General features: G+C 40.6%; 1 protein-coding gene across 2 annotated transcripts in view; it reads left to right on the forward strand.

The window, feature by feature from the left end:
• The window catches only part of pdlim4 (PDZ and LIM domain 4), a 57832-nt gene that overhangs the window by 31305 nt on the left and 5513 nt on the right, over window positions 1–21014 (forward strand). For both annotated transcript variants that reach the window (XM_088320920.1, XM_088320919.1), the window contains exons 4-5: window positions 10246–10556; window positions 13267–13427. In XM_088320920.1, the coding sequence (XP_088177046.1) occupies window positions 10246–10556; window positions 13267–13427 (472 nt within the window). The remainder of the gene's footprint in view (window positions 1–10245; window positions 10557–13266; window positions 13428–21014) is intronic.

Below are 21014 nucleotides of genomic sequence, written 5' to 3' on the forward strand. Positions count from 1 at the left end.
TTGACACCTCTAATATTTAGCAAGAAGGGTTGTGTTTACTGTAGAGTTAATTTGTAAATCCATAACCATCGAGTTTTGAGTATAGGCGTGAATAGACCATACTAGAAGCCATTTTGAAGTTGGTCCCTCATAAAAAGTACGGCTGTTTTATTGAAACAGAGGTCTTCCAACTCCTTATTGTTACTGTATTCCCGAACCACCAACATTTCCAAGCACAAATTCCGAGCAATCTTACTGACACTTGGACCTGATCATATAGAACAGTAGATACTAACCATGTTGGAGCTACCAAACTCCAACAATTTCATATGTGCTTTCATTGAACCCGACTTTTGTGTAAAGTATTGTGTTACTTTTTTCTTTTTCTTTTTTTCAAAATTCAAGCCATACAGTTTTTCTTCTGGTGCACAAAATTAACAGAACAAAGCCAACATAGTGCATGAACTCACAATAAATGACAGAACTGTAAATCAGTTCGACCTCTGCGGTTGCCTTTGAGAGAACAGTTCAGGTATGCATGGCTTCACCTTGGCAAGCGCTACTCTCATGTCATTTTCACAGCAAAATCTGTCCGTAAGGCTTATAACATTAGTACCCATTGCCTATCCGCTTGGGTGCTCGGCATTGGGGGTCGTAATTGGGGGGGTTTGTTAATTTAATGACTCCTGAAAACAGGTTTTGCACACATGGGTTGGGTAAAACTATCGTTGGATCACTTACCGTGCACAGCCAATTAAGAAGAAGAAATGGTATTAAAACTCCAGAGTTTCCTTGGCAATAACGGGATAATTTTCCATTTGTTGAAAACAAATCATTGAGAGCTTAGTTTATCTGTAGAGTTGCTATTGAACCTGGTTATGCTGAACTTCAATGATTTTGTCTAGGGATTCATCATTGACTTTTTTTCCCGCCCCATCATCAATCATGAATGGCCGTCTCACCCATGCTGGGTCTGAGGCTCGTGCAGGGAAGTATTTGTCGAAAAATGTGAAAGCTTTTTCCAGTGCGTGGCAATTGCTTGTCTAAGTTCCATGCGTACAGAAATGTCTCCAATTCCAGACACATTTTCAATCTTACTCACATAGTTGTCAAAAAGTTGTTGGAAAGTTTGCAAAGTTATATTGTACATATTCGTCCGACCACTTTCCGTTTTTGCTTGACATAGTTGGATTGAAATGTGAAGAAAATAGAAACACAACATACTACGATGACATTTAAATGATGGATACTCCTGGGTGTATTAAATTCCACACAGCACAGATTGGGCATGCCATGTCACGTGATCATATGCTGCCAGTGATGCCCAAATGGGGTGTGTCATTGCATATAGACAGGATAAATGAGTGTGTCTTGACTTCTGAGACAGAAGCTCCACCGAACCCCTGAGACTGACTCATCGACCCACTAGGATTTGGTCGAAACTAGCTTGAAAACCACTGATCTAGAACCTGCTGGTCCAGATTTTGGGGCAAGAAGCTGTCAACTGGACATTACCTATTTTTCAATGTTGATGTTGACTGTGTATTGTCTGTCGATGCTCTTGCAGCATCCTTTGCAGCCTGGTCATTCTGGATGGGGTATTACCTCATGTGCTGCCCCTTCTCAAGGTTTCTTTTTTCTTCTCATGCTGAGGTTTTTTTTGGCTGGCATCTCTTATAGGTTTCAGATCAGGAGATGTTGTAATGGTGGTCCGTGGAGCCCTTTGAGACTTTTTGTAATGTAGGGGTCTACAAATAAATTTTGACTTGACTTTTGACAAGTGGATTGCTGGAGTTTTTGGAAAAGTTGCTACACATTTGGTGCAGATCTGATCTCCACTGTTTCCAGCAGTGATCCTTAGAGGCTTGTGGCCATATGCCAAGTTGTTTTCCCATCTATTTGACCTGCCCCCAACCCTTGCCGCCCATCTGTCTGTCACCGCATCTCCAGGCCGTCTGTATCCCCTCCCCTGAAGGGCCGGTTTGTGTTTGCTTAGTGGTGCAGAGCGCCATGAGAAACGGGCTTCATTTTGAGCTGCCGCAGGGTTTCAACCTCACGGGACGGCGCGGTAGCAACGTGTGCTTGAATGTTTGGCTTTTCGGCATTGCACAGAAGATCCAGGCAGGCGGGGTTTGAAACACATGATTTCAATTAAGGTCCTCAACCTTTACTCCCTATACCCCCCTAACACGCTGCACTCGTGTGTTTTTGACCTGAGGTACCCTCACTAACCCTTTCCCACAGAATTCTTTGTTACTGTTGCTAAAATTATAATTGGGACTTTTGTACAAATGATATATGCCGCACTTTGAAGTGGTAGACAGACAGTGACAATCTCTTTCAACACAAGTGAGGGTCTGATGTTTAATATGACACCCATTGCATTCTTTCAGGTATTCATGGGAATTTTTCCGGCTTCTTGTATGACATCAGACCTTTCTTTAGTTGCAATACTCTTTACACAGTACAGTAAACCTGGGTAAGTTCTGGGGCATCGGACACTTGTAGTTTTGAGTAAATTCCTCAAAAAATGTCTTGTGGCGAATCTGCAACCATTCCAAAAATATTAAATTTGGATTTACCCCACCCACAATCCTTTAAGTTAATACCTTTCACCAGACAAGACTTGGATGAAGGTGATCCAACATTGTGATTTTTTTAGTACTGAACGAATCAATCTTTTGATGTGTTCCAAACAAAATGATGACCATACCTTTGGTTGATGGTGGACGCGTCAGGTTAGCACTGCTCATTCTATGCGTTTATACTGTCATCGGCGTCGGTTTTAAGAGTATTGTTAATTATTAATTTTACAATTCTAACCGTTTTTAACATAGTTAGAAGTAAAGCAGCCGAGTCCTGCCATGGCCGGGGATTATACCGGCGGGCGGAGACGTAACTGCGTGAGATTCTTGCTCAAAGATGTTGTGGCAATTTCGGAGGGAATGTCAAGGACGGATTTTATTAACAAGTTTGTTGAAAACATTCTGAAGTTTAAAAAGGAGGAGGTACATGCTGTCATAAAAATGACTTTTGGCAAAGGCTTTGATGTGAGTTTTGAAACGGCAGCTCTTTATCAAGAGTTTTGGAATCGCTTTGAGGGAGTGAGGTCCCAGTTTTCAGGATTTACAGTAGAGAAGCTGACTGATAATGCTAACAAGATTGTCGTTGTTAGAATGTTTAGTGAAATAATCAGTGCTGATGACGTCTGTTATTGGTTGAGTAGATACTGCTCAGTAAAAGGCCAGGCTATGAAGGTGAGGTGTGAGAAAGGCTATTGGACTGGTGCCTGGAGAGTACCAGTCCAACTACGGCAAGATCCTCAGGGCTTTCAGGGACTGAAACAAATCCCGTCGACTATATTCCTGGGGGAAAACCGTGGTTTTATCCACTATCAAGGGCAACCGAAACGCTGTCGCAAATGTGGTGAGCATGGGCATCTGGCTGAGGTATGTGATCGAAATTTTTGTGGAAAGTGCAGAACAATTGGACATTCCTTTGAGGAATGTATCAATAGCAGAAAATGCAATCTCTGTGGAGAAACGAATCACCTCTTTAGAAACTGCCCGAATTCGTTTGCTAACAAATTGAAAGCTAGGAAGGCAGTTAACAAAGACAACAAAGACAATGAAATGATGTCAGACAACATAGATAATGAAATGAATAAATGTCACAAAGACAATGAAATGAATAAAGATAACAAAGACAATGAAATTAATAAAGTCATGGAAATACAAAATGAAAATGAACAGGAAATGAATAAAGTTATGGAAATACCCAATGAAATTGATCAAGAAATGCACAAAGAAATTGGACAAGACAAACAAATTGAAAAAACAGATGTACCTACCAAAACCCCTGAAGCAGAGACCAGAGAATCAAAATTGAAACAGGAAGAACCTGGAAATTCTAATTCGATTTCTCATAAAATACCTGAATTTGGACATGACAAACGAATAGAAAAAGCAACTGCCACTGCGAAAACACATATTAATCAGGAAGGGCCTGGAAGAGAGTTCAAATTAGCAAATTTGTTTGCTACGCCATTGCCGGGATTTGGAGAAGACAAACAAATCGAAAAGGCGAATGACTCTCCAAAAACCCATACGGGCACTGGAAAGAGGAGTAAAAGTAAGACAAAATTGGGAGTGGTGAAAAAACCAGAAACAAAGATAAGAGATTTAGAAGAAAGCCGATTGCCGGTGAATAAGCCCACAAGGGAACTGTATGAAGTTGAGACGGAGGAAGTCGGGGAGGGAAAAAATCTGACCCTTTGTGGGCAGGGAAGTAAGAGACCCCTTGATAGGTCCTCTGGCTCACCCCCTAACCCAGAAAAAAGGGGAAGACCTGGAACCACAGACAGAGAGTCAGAGGGTCCCAGAGTTTTCCCCGGTGAGTCTCAAAATGAGGTACTACTCTTAAGTGATGTGTCTGACACAGGTGACACTCTCGATGATCTCGATGATCACCAAAGAATGGACTCAGATCCCCCGGTTTTGTCTAGCTAGTTTAAATACTTTAACAACAATTATGAACATTACATTCTCTACTATCAATGTGAGAAGTGTGAGATCAAAGGTTAAGGCTCATAGTGTTTTATCGTTCTTAAAAACTATCAGAACAGATGTGTTTTTACTACAGGAATGCTGCATCCCCTTTCTAAAAAATTATAAACAGTGGGAAGAGATTTGGCCATATCCGTCATTATGGAGTGGCTCGAATAAAAAACCGTAACGATGGGGTAGCCATTTTAATAAACAACCCTCAACTCATCATAAAGGGGAGTACTGTGATGAGAGACGGACGCGCAATCTTAGCAAGACTTTCTTATATAGGTAATGATTTTAACCTCATTAACATATACGGCCATGCCGACAGACAACTCAGGTACGAACTTTTAGAGGACATCCAGTCGCATATGCTAGGCCATCAACCACTAATCGTGGGAGGAGATTTTAATTGCATCCTAAGTAGGAAGGATAGAAAGAGGAACGATGAGGAGTTTAAAGTAGATAAAACATCAACTTTATTACAAGACATGTGCCGGACATTTAAACTGGTGGACTGTTTCAAATCCATACATCCAGGAGAGGAGGGCTTCACCTGGTTCAGTAGTGACAATGCCAGAGCCTCTCGAATAGACTACATATTTACGAGGGGTTTAGCACAGAGTGATGCAAGATTAATTCCAGGTTTTTTTTCGGATCACTTGCTACTGTCCTGCTCTTTTTCTAGCCGCACAATACAGGGAGCTGTACAAAGACTGGCAGACCCTTCAAGACTCGTATGATTCACGAGCACAATGGTGGGAAATGACAAAGAAACGAACACAGACCTTTTTTAAAAATGCAGGGAAAAACAAGAAACTTAAAGAGATGAAACGCATGTCGGGGCTACAAAGAAGACTCCAACGCTATTTCATCCTAACAGAAAAGGGGATGGACTTTAATGATGAAATCAAAGAGACCAAACAAGAACTAAACGCTTTGGCGGAAATAAAGAGCAAAGGCATCATAATAAGAAGCAGAGAAAGAGAAATAGAAGAAGGGGAAAAATGTACACGCTACTTTTTTAAAAAAATTATGGGCAAAAATGAGGGGATTTTTAAACTTCAAAACGAAAACGGGCAAATAACAAAGGAAAGTAGTGAAATAACCAGATTGGTCGAAGACTACTACAAAAAATTATTTGAAAAGAAAGAAACATATGAGAATGAAATGGGGCATGTATTAGATCATATTTCAAGATCAGTGCGTCAAGACCCCTTTTTAACATCGGACTTTACCCAAGACCAACTGAATGATTGCATAAAGACTATGAAAAAAGGCAAATCACCCGGGGAGGACGGACTCAACCTCGAATTTTACCGGACTTTTTGGGATATTTTAGCACCAGATCTGTTAACTGTTTTTAACGAATTTTCCAGTCGAGACCATATGCCAGACAGTTTCAGAATAGGGATAGTTACTCTATTGCACAAAAAAGGAGACAAAATTGACTTAAAAAACTGGCGACCCATAACGCTTTTAAACGTGGACTGTAAAATTTTCAGCAAGCTTCTAGCAACACGAATGTCTGTTGTCTTGGGAGACTTGGTTGATCCAGACCAAACCTGTGCCATTGTGGGAAGGAAGATCAGCGACAGTCTCATGCTGATCCGTGACACCATTTGTTATGCAAGAGACAGAAACATGCGACTAGCGGTCCTAAACCTAGACTTTGAAAAAGCCTTTGATCGAGTCTCCCACCAATACCTCTTCAGGGTATTGCAAAAATGTGGTTTTCCCCAAAAATACATCAAGTGGGTAGGACTGCTATACCGAGACATCTACAGCAAATTCATGATTAACGGGAATTTATCGGAAGCAATCGAGATCAACTGCGGTGTACGTCAAGGTTGCCCTATGTCTCCCCTTCTCTATGTTCTTTGCATTGAACCTTTGGCACAAATGTTAAGAAAAGATAGATTTGTCGAAGGCATCAATATCCCAGGAAGTGGGGGACAAATTACCAAATGTGTTTTGTACATGGATGATTTTAATATTTTGTGTACTGACCGCGCATCTGTTGAAAGAGCCCTTGACTTGACTGACCTGTTTGGGAGGGCGTCTGGGTCAAGGCTAAATAGAGAAAAATCACAAGTGAAGTTTTATGGAATGTGGAAAGAGACAGAAAAGGCAGGACTCCCGCTGACGGTGTTAAAGACAGACCAGAAAATCCTAGGGATAAAATTCAATGCGGATGGAGGAGGCGAGACCAACTGGAATGACGTGACAAGGAAAGTTAAGCAAAAACTTGTTTTTTGGTCACTAAGAAAACTGACAATAGAGGGGAAGGTCCTAATCATCAAAGCGATCATCCTCCCAATGCTTTTGTCAATCAGTTTAATTTTTATGCCTAAAAGAAACGTGCTGTTACAACTGGACCGAGCCATCTTTCGCTTTGTCTGGGGCTCAAAGTGGGAAAGGATAAAAAGAGATACAATGAAAAAGAAAAAGGAAAAAGGGGGGAAAGGAGTGCCTGACCTCCAGCTTTTCCTGGGAAGCAAATATGTCTCTCTCCACTTCCAAAACGCTGTGGGCCCACCCAACAACCCGAAAAGTCAAGCAATGACCCGGTTTTGGATGGGCTCATATTTGCGGAAGCTAAAGCTTGTACCAGACAATCGTTTGATTCCAGTTTCGTTTAACTTGCCACCAACACATCTCTTTATTCGGGATTTTTTGAAGAAGTTTGATTTGGAAACACAAGAATGTCACACTTTACAAAACCACAGGGCCCTTATTTCTATTGTGCAAGAGCGAGCTACAGTAAGCCCTGTGCGGGGGCTTGCGTTTGGCGAATCCACAACGGTTTGGAGCAACGTCAATCATCCTGCCCTCCCAAACAGACTACGAGACTTGTCATGGATGGTGGCTCATGAAGTTCTCCCAGTCAGAGCTGTAATGCACCACCGAGGAATGTCAGCGACTTCGACGTGCCCTCGACCTGGCTGTGGCGCCCAGGAGTCGGTGAGGCACCTTTTTTGTGAGTGCAGCGCTGCCCAGGTCTTGTGGACAAGGGCCGAACAACTAGGAAAGTTCCCGGACTTGCCAGCAGGAGAGGTCCCTGATGCACAGTACGTGCTTTACGGGGTGAGTCGGTCGAGGAGGCCTCGGAACGACTTTGCCAGGGACTGGCTCACTCTCGCCGCCATCAAGGACGCCATCTGGACCTCCAGAAACCTGCTGGTATGGAGGTGCAGGCAGATCCCCCCCGTGGCTGTGCTCCAAATGGCTGCAGATACCATACAATCTGCGAGCGGCGGGCCTAGGACGCAGCCATAAAGAAGACTCGTCGGCACGCACCCGGAGGGGGGAGCCGGAGCTACACTGTGGGAGTCCCGGCAGCAACGGCCTGGGTTGTGGAACCCAGAAGGGAGAGGACCCACGCCGAAGGGAGAGGACCCACACAGAGGACTGGAAGAATGCTGCTTGGGAGGGTGGGATGGCAGAGCTATGCCCTTGCACAATAGTATTGCCTTTTACACGCTGGTTAACTACTGTCAAAAGAAAATAACTCTGAAATTGTTTAATTGATGTTGAAAATGTCAGGAAAAAATGTTAAAACGTCGTATCGTCACGTCATATTGTCAGATATAAAAAAATTGTGAATATGCTTGATGGCTGTGTTTTGCTGCTGTTGGTGTCGGTGGATTTGTTCAGACCGAGGACAACCGACTTTGGCCTGGACGGATCTATTGACACTAACAAAGATGTTATATAATGAAATTGTGAATATGTTTGATTTTCGAGAAGGTTTGTTCAAACCTCACTTTGTGTTTGCTGTTAAAAACGTAATATTGGAATATAATATTGTGAATGTGCTTAATTGCTGTTGAGATTGTCATGATTGTTTTCTGTTTTTAGTGTCAATAAATTTGTTCAAACCCCAAAAAATTTACATGATTTCTTTTGGGAAATTTTTAGGAAGATTTTGTGAAAAATTATTCCAAACAAAAAGACTCAAATTTGTACAAAACAATGCTGTATTTGGCTGTCAAACAGAATAACAATAAATTGTTATGTGTGTTAGTATTGTAAATATTTCTTGTTTTTTCTTTCTGTTTCACTTTTTCTGTTTATGTCTCACTGTTTTTCTTTATCCATCCTCCCTTTCTTTGTTTTTTCCTATTTTGTACTCTGTCCATTTTTCTCTCTTAAGCTCTTTCTCTCGTTCTTTCTTACTATTTCTCTTTCTCTGTCCATTTTTCTTTCTCTGTTCGTCTTTTTCGATTTCTTTCTTTCTGTTTCACTTTTTTCCTTTTATTTATCTGTCTTTTTGCTCTCTGTTTCATTTTCCTTCTTTCTTTGTTGTTTTTCTCTTTCTCCTCTTTTTTCTCTCTTTCCTTTTTTTCTTCTCTTAATTTTGTCTTTCTCTGTCTCTATTTTATATTTCTCTCTTACTCTCTTACTCTCTTATTTATTTTTACTCGCAATATTTGTATATCTTTCTTCCTTTCTTTAACTCAGTTTTTTCCCTCTCTTTATTTCTTGCTTTATGTATTCCTCTTTTTCTTAGTTTCTGTCTCTCTTTCTGTCTTTTTCTATTTGTTTTCCTCTGTCTTTCTTTTCTCCAGTTTTTCTTTTTCTTTTTTTCTTTTTCTCTCTTTTTGATGGGATAGTTTTACACATCCTTCAAATGTCAGTAATATAAAACTGGCCAATTAGAATCCTCGATAGTGTCTTTGAGTTGCCTCGGCTCGTCTTTATCATTCAAAGCGTCTGTCTGGAGCGCAGCAGGCGATAACGGGGAGGGAAAAATTCTCTTCAAAATGTAAACTTGCCTGTGCAGTAGAAGGCTTCCAGAAAAGGACTGATTATGGAGGACCCGTGGATATGCGTTTGTTTGTGTGTACGCGTGTGTGGTCCCAACAAGTGCCGAGACGGGATGAAATCCAGCTTTTCCCATCTGTTGACACAACCCAACTGCAGATGAGTGCAAAAAGTATTGGGACATCAGGCTGTTCTGCTTAACATGGAGCATTTTTGATCGTTTTCAAAGTAATTTTGCATTACATCTATATCATGTGTACCCAGTTCAGAAAGTTTTCTGATTACCATTGCAGTTGTGCATTAAAATATTGTCTCGTTTTCCGGGTTTGGTCACATTACATTGGCGTTGGTCGGTCGGTTGGTTAGATCCCTTAACCACTAGGGTTGTAGAGGCACCATTTCCTGGAGTGTATTTTGGGCAAATACAGCCTGGTGGTGCCCATTCCGCCCCAGGCCAACAAATGTTTCTACTCGGTCTCGAACCGGAGACCTTTTGCGTTTTAGGCGAATATGCTAATCACTGCACTACAGAAAATATGGCATCGATATTAGTCTGGCTTTGAAACAAAACAAAATAGAATGACCCGAGCTTGATGTAAATAAAGAAAAGGATAAGGACACCCAAACTGAACATGGAGTTTTTTTCTGCAGATTTCTGTCTGCATGACATTATTCCAAATGGTCAAACGCATTCGAACTTTTCTTTTTGGGTAAATTATAGACATGTTTTTTTTACCTTTATGTACTTTTTTTAACATTTCTTCTGGCTAGAAGTCCTATCAGGGGCTGACTTATGTGTGCTTGTGTTTGCATCTGTGTCGCATTAAGGCACTGTATACTTTCAAGCAACTCATGTCAGACAAGAATTCAATGTCTGCTGAATGTAAAATGAGAGAAAACAAAATACTCTTCCTTTTTTTTTTTATGAGAAAATTGATTTTTCTCTCCACAGAACTTCCGGCCCATCACCAGTGGCTACGGCAACTATACCCACAAGCCGTCGTACACCCCCGAACCTCAGCTCCCACCGCCTCCACTGCTGCCCATGCAGCATAATCAGCATCAACATCATCATCACCATCATCATCAACACACCAATCACACGTTCAACGGCCATTCCCGAACAAACAACGGTCATGGCTACGTGTATGGCAATGGTAACGGGCACACTCGGTACAACAACCTGAGCCCACTGTACGACAGTAACGGTGACCGATCCCTGCACGGCCAAATGGGATCACTCAGCTTGAGTGCCCCCCACAGGTGAGGATATGACCTGCACCAAAGGAACCAATGGGACCATGTGTTGTCAATTCTGAACTACAGTGGAACCTCGGTTTTCGAACGCCTCTCAGTTCGAACAAATCTGTTCTCGACCAAAAATTTAGAGAAATTCTTGCTTCGCTTTTCGTTCAAAAAATCGGAGTTTGAACGCGGGTACGCTAGGGTGCGATGCTGAGCGGCGTACGTGTGTAGATCGTGTAGATTGCCCCCACCCCTCGTGAAGAACTCTTATGACGTGCGAGCTTTCGCTTTTAATATCGGTGAACGGAGTGTTTTAGCCCCTAATTATGCCTCCGAAGGTCGGTGCAAGCAGCAAAGTTGCTACAGGCGAAAAAAGAAGAGTAGTGCATACAACTTTTGCATTTAGGAAAGAAATAATAGCAAAATGAAGAAGGTATGCGAGTTTCCCTTCTTTCGAGGGAATAGAGCATGGATTCTGCAGACCACAAAGGTAAGAAATCCTATTCATAATTCTTTTTTTTATCCTTTAACCGCTCACCACTTTTTGCTAAATGACATATAAACGACCTGATTTTTTTATTTTTACACGTTCATGTTAGCGTAATCTTTCGTACGGAAGATTACGCTAACGCGAACATACGATTAGCCTGGGTTAGCTTCATGTTTACGTTCATGGTAAACATTCAGGGTGTTGGAACGGATTTAAACGATTTTACATTACTTTTAATGGGAAAAACGATTTTCGGTGATCGAACAAATCGGTTTTCGAACAGGGTTCTGGAACGGATTATGGTCGAGAACCAAGGTTCCACTGTATTTAATGCCAATGCACAGTGGCACCTCGTTATACAATTACCTCTACATACACAATTTTTGATTAGCTAGTACAAAAAATCACCCTCACTTTACGAAGCAAAATCCAGTTCACAAGCAGTCCCCGAGGCTACCACTAAAGACTGCTCACTTCCATTAGCTCGGTCCAGTTTGGACATGTGCCTGCCATCATCAGGCACTTATATCTGAGCCCTTGGTTATACCTGTAGAGTACCTGCATTCTACAGAAAGTGTGATTTGATCTCATCTCTTTAAGCGCATTTTTGTTACCTTAGCCATGAGTTCTGTGGGGGGGGGGCTGAGAAAAAGAAAAAAAGACGACAATTGAAATGAAGCAAGAAATAGTTGAAAAACATGAGTCAAGTCATGTTTTTTTTATACAGCCCTTAATCACAAGGAGTCTGATCTCAAACCTACACAAGGTCAAGGAAAAACTCAAAAACCTCAACTTGAGGAAAATGAAAAAACCTTGAGAAGGGACCTCACATAGAGTAATCCCCCTTCCAGGATGACCAGGCTGCAATGGATGTTGCATTAACAAACAATAAAATTAAAAATATAATATTAAATAATTAAAGTATAATATAAAAAAAAGTAAATAAAAAGGATGACCAGGTTGCAATGGATGTATCATTAACAAACAATACATAGATATTGTCAACATTAAATATAGGTGATTCGTAAGCTATAGAATATAAGTGGATTTTAAGCCTAGATTTAAACAGTTCCACTGATGTTGCAGATCGAATCTCAGAGGCCAAAGCATTCCACAGCACAGGGGCCCGATGAAATATAAACAATAAACCAAATTCAATGCATTGTGGTGAATGTGCCAAACTCTGTTAGGAAGTAATCAAAGCACAGAATTGCCATGAGCGTGGTGTTAGTGAGACGTGAAGGGTTCAATCCCCAACCCTAAGTCCGACATGGTGTTGGACGAGAATGTTTCCCTCAGAAATTCTGTAGGGTTTGAGTTAGATGAGATGGACATCGATGGACTTGTGTTGGAACATGTAGAAGAACTGACAACAGAGGAATTAAAAGAACTACAGTTGATGCAGCACACAGAGGTGTTTCAAAACACAGAGAAGAAGAAGAGGAACCAGAAAAGCTGGCATCAACAAAGGGGATTAGAGAGGTGCTGGCTAAGAAGTTGCTCCTTTCATTGAAAAAATAATAAATTCAGAAACAATTACAACTGGTTCGGTGACAGCTCTCTTTATGACAATCGCCTTACGCATTTCCGTAACATTTTGAATGGGAGGCAAAGACAAACCTCCTTGGATACATTATTATTATTATCATTATTATTACTACTTTTTTATTTGTTTTAAAAAGACCTGTTAAAAGTGATAGAGTTGCGAGTCCAGCTAAATGGGCAAAAGAAAGCTTTAAATGAAAAGTGAGACAGGCCAAAAAAAATGTGCTGTAAAAAATGTTGTTCATGTTCATTAAAAGTTACAGTAACTTTAATTATAAGTGTACTATAAGTTCTTACATATTATCAAAAGTCATGTGCTGTCATTTCGCTCCCCCCTCCTACTCCTGTAACTTTGCAGCACACGCGCACACCTTTGTTCCGGCGACTCGCATTTTATCTTGATAATATCATCTTATTCATCTTATTACTGATTTTTTTTAATGTTTAACTAGTATTTAAATGTGTTTCTAGTGATCAATTAAATGTGTTTTAGAGCTATTTAGGTTTCACTTTGATTCTTTTGGGAGGTCGGGAACAGGCCAATTATGTTTTAATTCATTCATATCGGGCAAGTTTGTTCCTTATTCGAGCAAACCAATTTACGGGCAATGGAACGAATTAAGCTTGTATGTAGAGGTATTACCGTACTTATGTTAGACATGATTAAAGATGACAATTGATTGTCTTTTCTAGCCCGGAGATTCCTGCCCCCTCCCCTGTTCAGAGCCGCAACGGCGTGGATGTGCAGTCGCATGTCTACAAGATGCTGACGGACTACGAAGAACCTTCTGCCGAACCCAAGCAATCCGGATCCTTCAAGTACCTGCAGGGGATCTTGGAGGCTGAGGACGGAGGTAAGCAATTTTGTGATGATTACTAGTGTTGGGCGCATTCATGAAAAAAATAAAAAATAAATAAAATATGATAAAATAAAATAATTTAGCTCATGGGCAGCACGGCGGCGCGGTGGTTAGCGCGTGTGCGGCACAGTTCTGAGTTCATGGGTTCAAATCCAGCTACCAACCTTCCTGTGCAGAGTTTGCATGTTCTCCCCGTGGTTGTGTGGGTTTCCTCCGCCATTCCAAAAACATGCATGTCAGGTTAATTGGCCGGTCAAAATTGTCTCTAGGTGTAAAAAAGTCCAAAATTCAGCACACTTTTACTGTAAAATTTGTGCTCACATTTGCACCATTTATTTCTCTTAGTTTGTTGCTCCTGTATAAGCCACGTCCCCTTCCTCACATGGTGCCTACCATTCGCTACTGGTGACTTACAACCAAATATGTGCATATAAACTGACCCCCTGTTTTTAGTGTCTTGGTTTATGCTTGTAATTCAGCTTAGCTCAAGAATATCTGCATGAGGAAATATTTAACGCCCAGGTATTCTATGCTTGAGATGAATGACATTTATTTAGATTAATTATTTGCTGATTAGCTATTTTCTATGTGGTATCTTTATAATTGGTGATTTAAAAAGTAAGACTAATTAACTGCAACTATTGTTTTCAAAATTCAACAGTCCTTAGCCCTTTTCTCGAAAACCAACCGTAGTGTCCCTATGACGCCAAACTAAACGACCAAAGAAGGATCGTGACCGCAGTGTTATTGAAGCTTTAATTTCCTTTTCTGGATGGTGAAAAATAAAACAGTAAAAGACAAAGCGTTGAGACCATTTGCTAGTAAGTTTGCGAAAATGAAGTGCATAAACTTTACATCTTTCTAAAATATTATTAAAAATTATTCTTGAAAAAAATGTATTTTGTGGGCGGCATGCCACCTGAGTGGTTAGTGCGCTGCAGCACAGTTCTGAGGTCATGGATTCAAATCCATCTACCAGCCTTCCTGTTCAGAGTTTGCATGTACTCCCCGTGCTTGCGTGGGTTTCCTCTGGGCACTCCGGTTTCCTCCCACCATCCAAAAACATGCATTTCAGGTAAATTGGTCGGTCCAAATTGTCCCTAGGTGTGAATGAGCGAGTGAATTGTCTGTCCCTGCATGCCCCGCGACTGGCTAGCAACCAGTTTAGAGTGTCCTCTGCCCACTGCTCGAAGATAGCTGGGATGGGCTCCAGCACCCTTGCAACCCTACTGAGGATAAGCGGTGCAGATAATCTATGGATAGACATTAGGTTTGTACTTTTAGAAACTAACAGCATTACTTTGTTAATCTTTCAACATGGATGAGGATGGATCGGACATGCAACAGTCCTGTCAGCCACTGTCTGATGCTTTGCTCATTTTGACCTGGAGGAACCAAAAGTGAGGCAAGAAACCCGAAAGTAGAATAATTTTACTAAACTTTTTAACTCATTTATTTAAGGGAAACAGTTGCCATAGGGGCAACACACCAATTATTGTCAATTATGCCATTATAGCAAAAGTTTAACAAAATCCGTCTTCTGTCAAAGAATGACATAAAAATGTGTTTGAAATCCATTAATACCAACAATTGTTTATACAAAAGTCAATATATTTGCAAACATTTCTTCATTTTATTTTTTACATTTTTTAATTTTTCTCATTGGAAAAGTTTCCCTAGCAGCAACAGTTAGTGCATCAAGACGTTGAGCACCTGAACAAGAAGCAGTTTGCGTGTCTGAGCATTAGTCCCGAAACGACATTATAAATCCCCGCTTGGCTCGTTCATCTCGCTGACATACTTTTCCTTTTATAGACGGTTGGAAGAAAGGAAAAAACATGGATGAGGATGAGGAGGGCAAATGGGTAGGAGGAAGATGAAGGTTCTTTAAATAGCTTTCGACGACGGAGGGGACGCAACATTTTAAGACAATGAATTGGGAAAAATGACCTTTCCAAACAAGTGGAATTTCCAGTTGTTGAGTGTAATTGACATTTCTTTTTTATCAAGCTTTGCAGCCATGTTTGTGCCACATTGCTTAAACCACCATATTATAGGATTGTAGCTCGAATTGCTTATGTAACCAGCATTTTTTCTTGATGCGAAATAATAAAAAACTAATTGGTCCGCTCCTGTCCTCCCAAAAACATACACGTGAACCTCAAATAGCTATAATACACATATATCTGATCACTAAAAATACATTTAAATAACAAGTAAACATGAAAAAAACACGGTAACAAGATAAATAAGATATTAACTAAGTAAAAAGCGAGTTTATAATGAGCGCCGAAACAAATGTGTGCACATGCTTTAGTGGAAAGGGGGGAGTTTACATACCTGTCAACTTATGTTTTCCCCATATTTTTTTTTTGATGATTTCATACTTTTTATATGGGAAAAGTAAAAAAGACCATCTCACCCCTGCCCATTTAGTCTCTGGCACTGGCAGCAGACGACATTGTCATCGTAGATTGCGAATATTGTTGCCACGTTGTGTTTGTTAGGGTTATTTACTGCTCAATTTACTTTTGTTTTGCATGCCCAAACTGGACGAGCTGATGCTGGTGGTAAAAAGTCGCAAGTGACGAGAAATCTCTTTTGGTATCCTCAGGGACTGCTTGTAAAATGGATTTTCCTACGTATAGTGAGCAAGATTTTTGGTAAAAAGAAAACTTATACAGAAATTCTCCTGTTTAAAGGGGTTCTCATGAAGAGGTACCACAGTATTGCATTTTTACGAGATGAATCCCTCAGCGGATGCCTGGACAGGGGATAAAGTCCGTCGCGTTGACTGAGAGGTTGAGCTTCTGCTGAGACGAGGCTTTGCCTTTGAGGGGCTTTAGGAACCAAAAGCAAACACGGGCCCCCGTTGACTGGAATTCCGTAGACTCCTGAGATAGTATCTGGTTGGGGGAATAAGACACCTCTAGTTTGGAGGTTGTCTTCAGGGCAAGAGTCAGAAACCTATGGCTCACGAGCCAGGTATGGCTCTTTTCATGAGCATGGATGGCTCAGAGATAAATTTTCCTTTGTAGCATTCTAATTCTAACAAGCGCAGAGTCGAGTTGGACGCGTGCCTGGTCGCCGTAAAGCGAGTAGTGTGACAGGTTTGGTCCAGTTTCTGTCAAATTGTTGCACCAATAGACCCCAATTTGGCTGTATGTTGCTCATTAATCAATGTTTGTTGACTGTTGAGACACTTTATGAAGAAAACCCACAGAACAAACTGTAAACACCTAAAAGCCCCAGCCAAGCACACAGAGCAATCTAATTTGGTGAGCAGTAGGGGTGGGCGAAACTATGCACTGAGCGCTGTTTGCATTGAAGGTAAACACACCAGTATCCTTGTTTGCAGTGTTTTGTGACATTTTTTACAAACGAACTCTGCTTGCACCTTCTTTTGAAACCATTATTTTTGGAAAAGATGAGGGTCATAATGAGCCCAAACAATCTTAAGTACCGGTAATTGCAGGAGGGAAACAAGTTTAAAGTGGTATATTTGTTGAAATGGGACACAGTCTCTGGCATAAATCTTATTGCATAACTTCTTTCAAACTTTCTAACGTCACACAGTGAAATAAAAGGCGCTGAAAAATAAGATTTTATCTAGAGAGTATGTTTGGCGGGGTCTTTTTTAAAAATGGAAAAAAACAAACAAATAAAATTAAATTTAAAGTCAATCAGGAGAACTAAATTCTGATTCCGGTTTATACTTGCATTGAGCCTACATCGCTAATAAGCCAACACCTTCAAACAGCTTTAAAATAACAGCATACTAAGAGAAAATGAAGTGATTGTGTCTCCAACCTTTTTGAAGCCTTGAGCTACTTTTGGGTACTAATTTGTGCAAAGCGCTACCTGTTAGATATGCATTTCTAAAACATCAAATCATGCTATTACTCTGTTGTTATTATGTTGTTACCGGGTTATTTATTCAAACTAGGGTTAAATAGACTGTCAGCCACAAAACATCATTTTATTAGAAAACCACAGTGACAAGGCACTGGTGAGCTATTTTAGAACCTACAGCTGTCCTTTGGGGGCTACCTGATGCCTGCAGGAATAACGTTGGCGACCCCTGGTGTACACCATCCTGTGGAAGCAGTATATATAGTATACAGGGTTGGGTAGGGTTACTTTAACTTGATAACTTTCAATTACTTTTGGATTACTCCAATACCAAATATGCTAATAAAAGACAAAATAAACTAAATGTGAATAAAATTACTAAATTTTGTGCAGGCTTGGGGAGTAACGGAATTCATGGAACGGCAAAAATGATGTTGGCAAGCTGTTTGGATTTATTTTCATTTTGTTTCTGTCGCATTTTATGTTAGTTTTGCCGGAGATCAAAGAGATCAAAGCCAGGAGAGAAAGCTTACCACGTGTTGTGAGTCATAACTTTATTCATATTTAGTTTCTTTTGTCTTTTATTAGCATATTTGGTATTGGAGTAATCCAAAAGTAATTGAAAGTAATCAAGTTAAAGTAACCCTACCCAACCTGATTTCCTTGTAAGTCAGTGTGCCACACCAAGATTAATGACTCGCACAACATTTTTTTAATATCCAACAGAGCTGTCATTTTACATCAGTCCAAATATACAACATGGATAGACATTTTAATCGTATAACTCAGTATTTTTCAACCCTTTTTGAACCAAGGTACACTTTTATTTATAAAAAAGTTCCGTGGCACACCATCCGTCGAAAATGTTTGAAAAATGAAGTTATGTCAAATATTTCACTGTGCTACCTCATTAGCAGATAATTAGTATGTAAAAAGAAGAAAATAATACTTAATATAAAAAAGAATGATGTGCCTTGTGTTTTTGTTTTTGTTTTTTAAGGTACAATCTTAAACCACTTTGCTAAACAAATTAAGTTATTAAATATACTGTGCTACCTCAAGAACAGACAATTAGTACATAAAAAGTATATAAAAATCTACTGCCACCTACCACCATATGGATGACTATTAGTTCCTTGTCTGAAGAGTGCAAAAATACTGAATACAGTAATGGCCTAAATTTTTGGAAAAATAAAAATCCAGCGACACACTGGTATAACTGAACTATTTATCTTCCACTATTCTTGTTCATCAATTAACTAAAATATGAACGTGAACAACATATGGAAAGGCCTGTAGCCATTCTGACTTCAACATTTTACCACAAGAAATAACCAGAATCAACCATTCTTCATCAACTATAAACTACAATCAAAAAACAAGTAATATGGTCAGCTACTATACATTTCATCAATGATATCTTGTTGCAGAAAATATCAAAACTTGAAATAACAGCAGCAATGCAGAAGGCACGCGCGGGCACAAACACGCTTCTTTAAAATATTCGCCATCAGTTAATGGTTTTCCGTGCTTTGCTATTCAGTGAGCAATTTGTAAGATAGCTTCAGCGGGGGTGTTTTTAGCAGCGACAGGGGGTCTGTGTACCTGGAAACGGCGCGTTTTAATGTCTCCGCCTTGAATTCATGTTCATGTTTTGTCCCGTAATGACGTTTAACACTTGATGCGCGAGGTACAACGCTCTCGGGGCATAATGCACAAATCAGCACGGTCATTTTTTTGCTCAAAGCCCCAGTCATCTGTCCACGCTGGCTGGAGGGAACGTGATCTTTTCGCTCGAGGAGCCGTCATGATTCTTAATTTAGCCCGCGGTGTGTTTCGTTGGCTGGGTCTCTCTCGCTCTCGCTCTCGCTCTCGCTCTCGCTCTCGCTCTCGCTCTCTCTTTGCGAGGCGCCGGGCAAACTCGCACTGAAAAACCCACGTCAAGCCTAACGTAAATCCTTTACATAACATGGCGCGCAACTGAAGATGTCTAAATTTCGGGTAAATGCGCTTTAAAAAGAAAAACAAAAGAACACTGGTTAACCCCCCTATATTATATACAGTATATATATATATATATATATATATATATATATTTACGTATGTATGTATGTGTATATGTATATATATATATATATATATATATATATATATATTTACGTATGTATGTATGTGTATATGTATATATATATATATATATATATATATATATATATATATATATATTTACGTATGTATGTATGTGTATATGTATATATATATATATATATATATATATTGGCTTCTGCATTCTTGAGAGCTTGCAAACTAACACTATCAATTTTGTCTCTGGGCTTCAAAGCCCTCAAATATCTCTATTTCGGGGTACTGTCCATGTTTTGTTCCCCTGTCTGCATGTTTGGCCTTCATTTCTGCACTGATTTATACTTTTTCCATCATTTGACTTTGCTTTTACTGTATTTAGATGGATTAGATAGATAGATACTTTATTCATCCCCGCAGGGAAATTCACACTTCCAGCAGCATCCCTGCGCTGGAGAACAAAACAATAATAAAGCAAAAATAATACAATACACAAATACCCAATGAGACATGTTAATACCCAATGTAGAGTGTTAGAGTATCTAGATAGTGCTACACAGAATACACACTGCAATAAAAATATGGTAATATGCAATGTGGGGGGTGTGGTTTAATATGGGCCTTTACTCCGCCGGGTGGAGTTAAAGAGCCTCATGGCATGAGGAAGAAAAGCTCTCCTCAGTCTGTCCGTGGTACAAGACTCTGACAGTAGTCTGTTGCTGAAGCTGCCCTTCTGTCTGGAGATAATGCTGTGTAGTGGATGTGTTGAATTGTCCATGATTGACCACAGCTTTTCCAGTGCCCGTCTCTCAGCTACTGTTGTCAGGCTGTCCAGCTTTGTGCCCACAACAGAGCTCGCTTCCCTCACCAGTTTATTGAGACGAGAGGCATCCTTCTTCTTGACACTTCCTCCCCAACACGCTCTAGCATAGAAGAAGGCGCTTGCCACAACAGTCTCATAGAATATTTTCAGGAGCTTTTTGCAGATGTTGAAGGACGCCAGCCTTCTGAGGAAGTAAAGTCGGCTTTGACCTTTCCTACATAGAGCTTCTGTGTTCGCAGTCCAGTCGCTGAAGCTGCCCTTCTGTCTGGAGATAATGCTGTGTAGTGGATGTGATGAATTGTCCATGATTGACCTGACCGCAGCTTTTCCAGTGCCCGTCTCTCAGCTACTGTTGTCAGGTTGTCCAGCTGAGTGCCCACAACAGAGCTCGCTTCCCTCACCAGTTTATTGAGACGAGAAGCATCCTTCTTCTTGACACTTCCTCCCCAACACGCTCTAGCATAGAAGAAGGCGCTTGCCACAACAGTCTCATAGAATATTTTCAGGAGCTTTTTGCAGATGTTTAAGGACGCCAGCCTTCTGAGGAAGTAAAGTCGGCTTTGACCTTTCCTACATCGAGCTTCTGTGTTCGCAGTCCAGTCCAGTTTATTGGCCAGCTGCACACCCAGGTATTTGTAGGTCTGGACAAATTCTACTCATTTTCCTTTGATGGTTACAGGAACCGGGTGAGTTCTAGTTCTCCTGAAGTCCACCACTATCTCCCTGGTCTTGGTGGTGTTCAGGTGCAGGTGGTTTGCATCGCTCCATTGGACAAAGTCCTGAATCAATTTCCTATACTCCTCCTCCTGCCCACTTCTGATACA

Source organism: Urocampus carinirostris, chromosome 17 (assembly GCF_059441175.1).
Source record: "Urocampus carinirostris isolate Australia breed hairy pipefish chromosome 17, RoL_Ucar_1.0, whole genome shotgun sequence".
NCBI classification, from domain to species: domain Eukaryota; kingdom Metazoa; phylum Chordata; class Actinopteri; order Syngnathiformes; family Syngnathidae; genus Urocampus; species Urocampus carinirostris.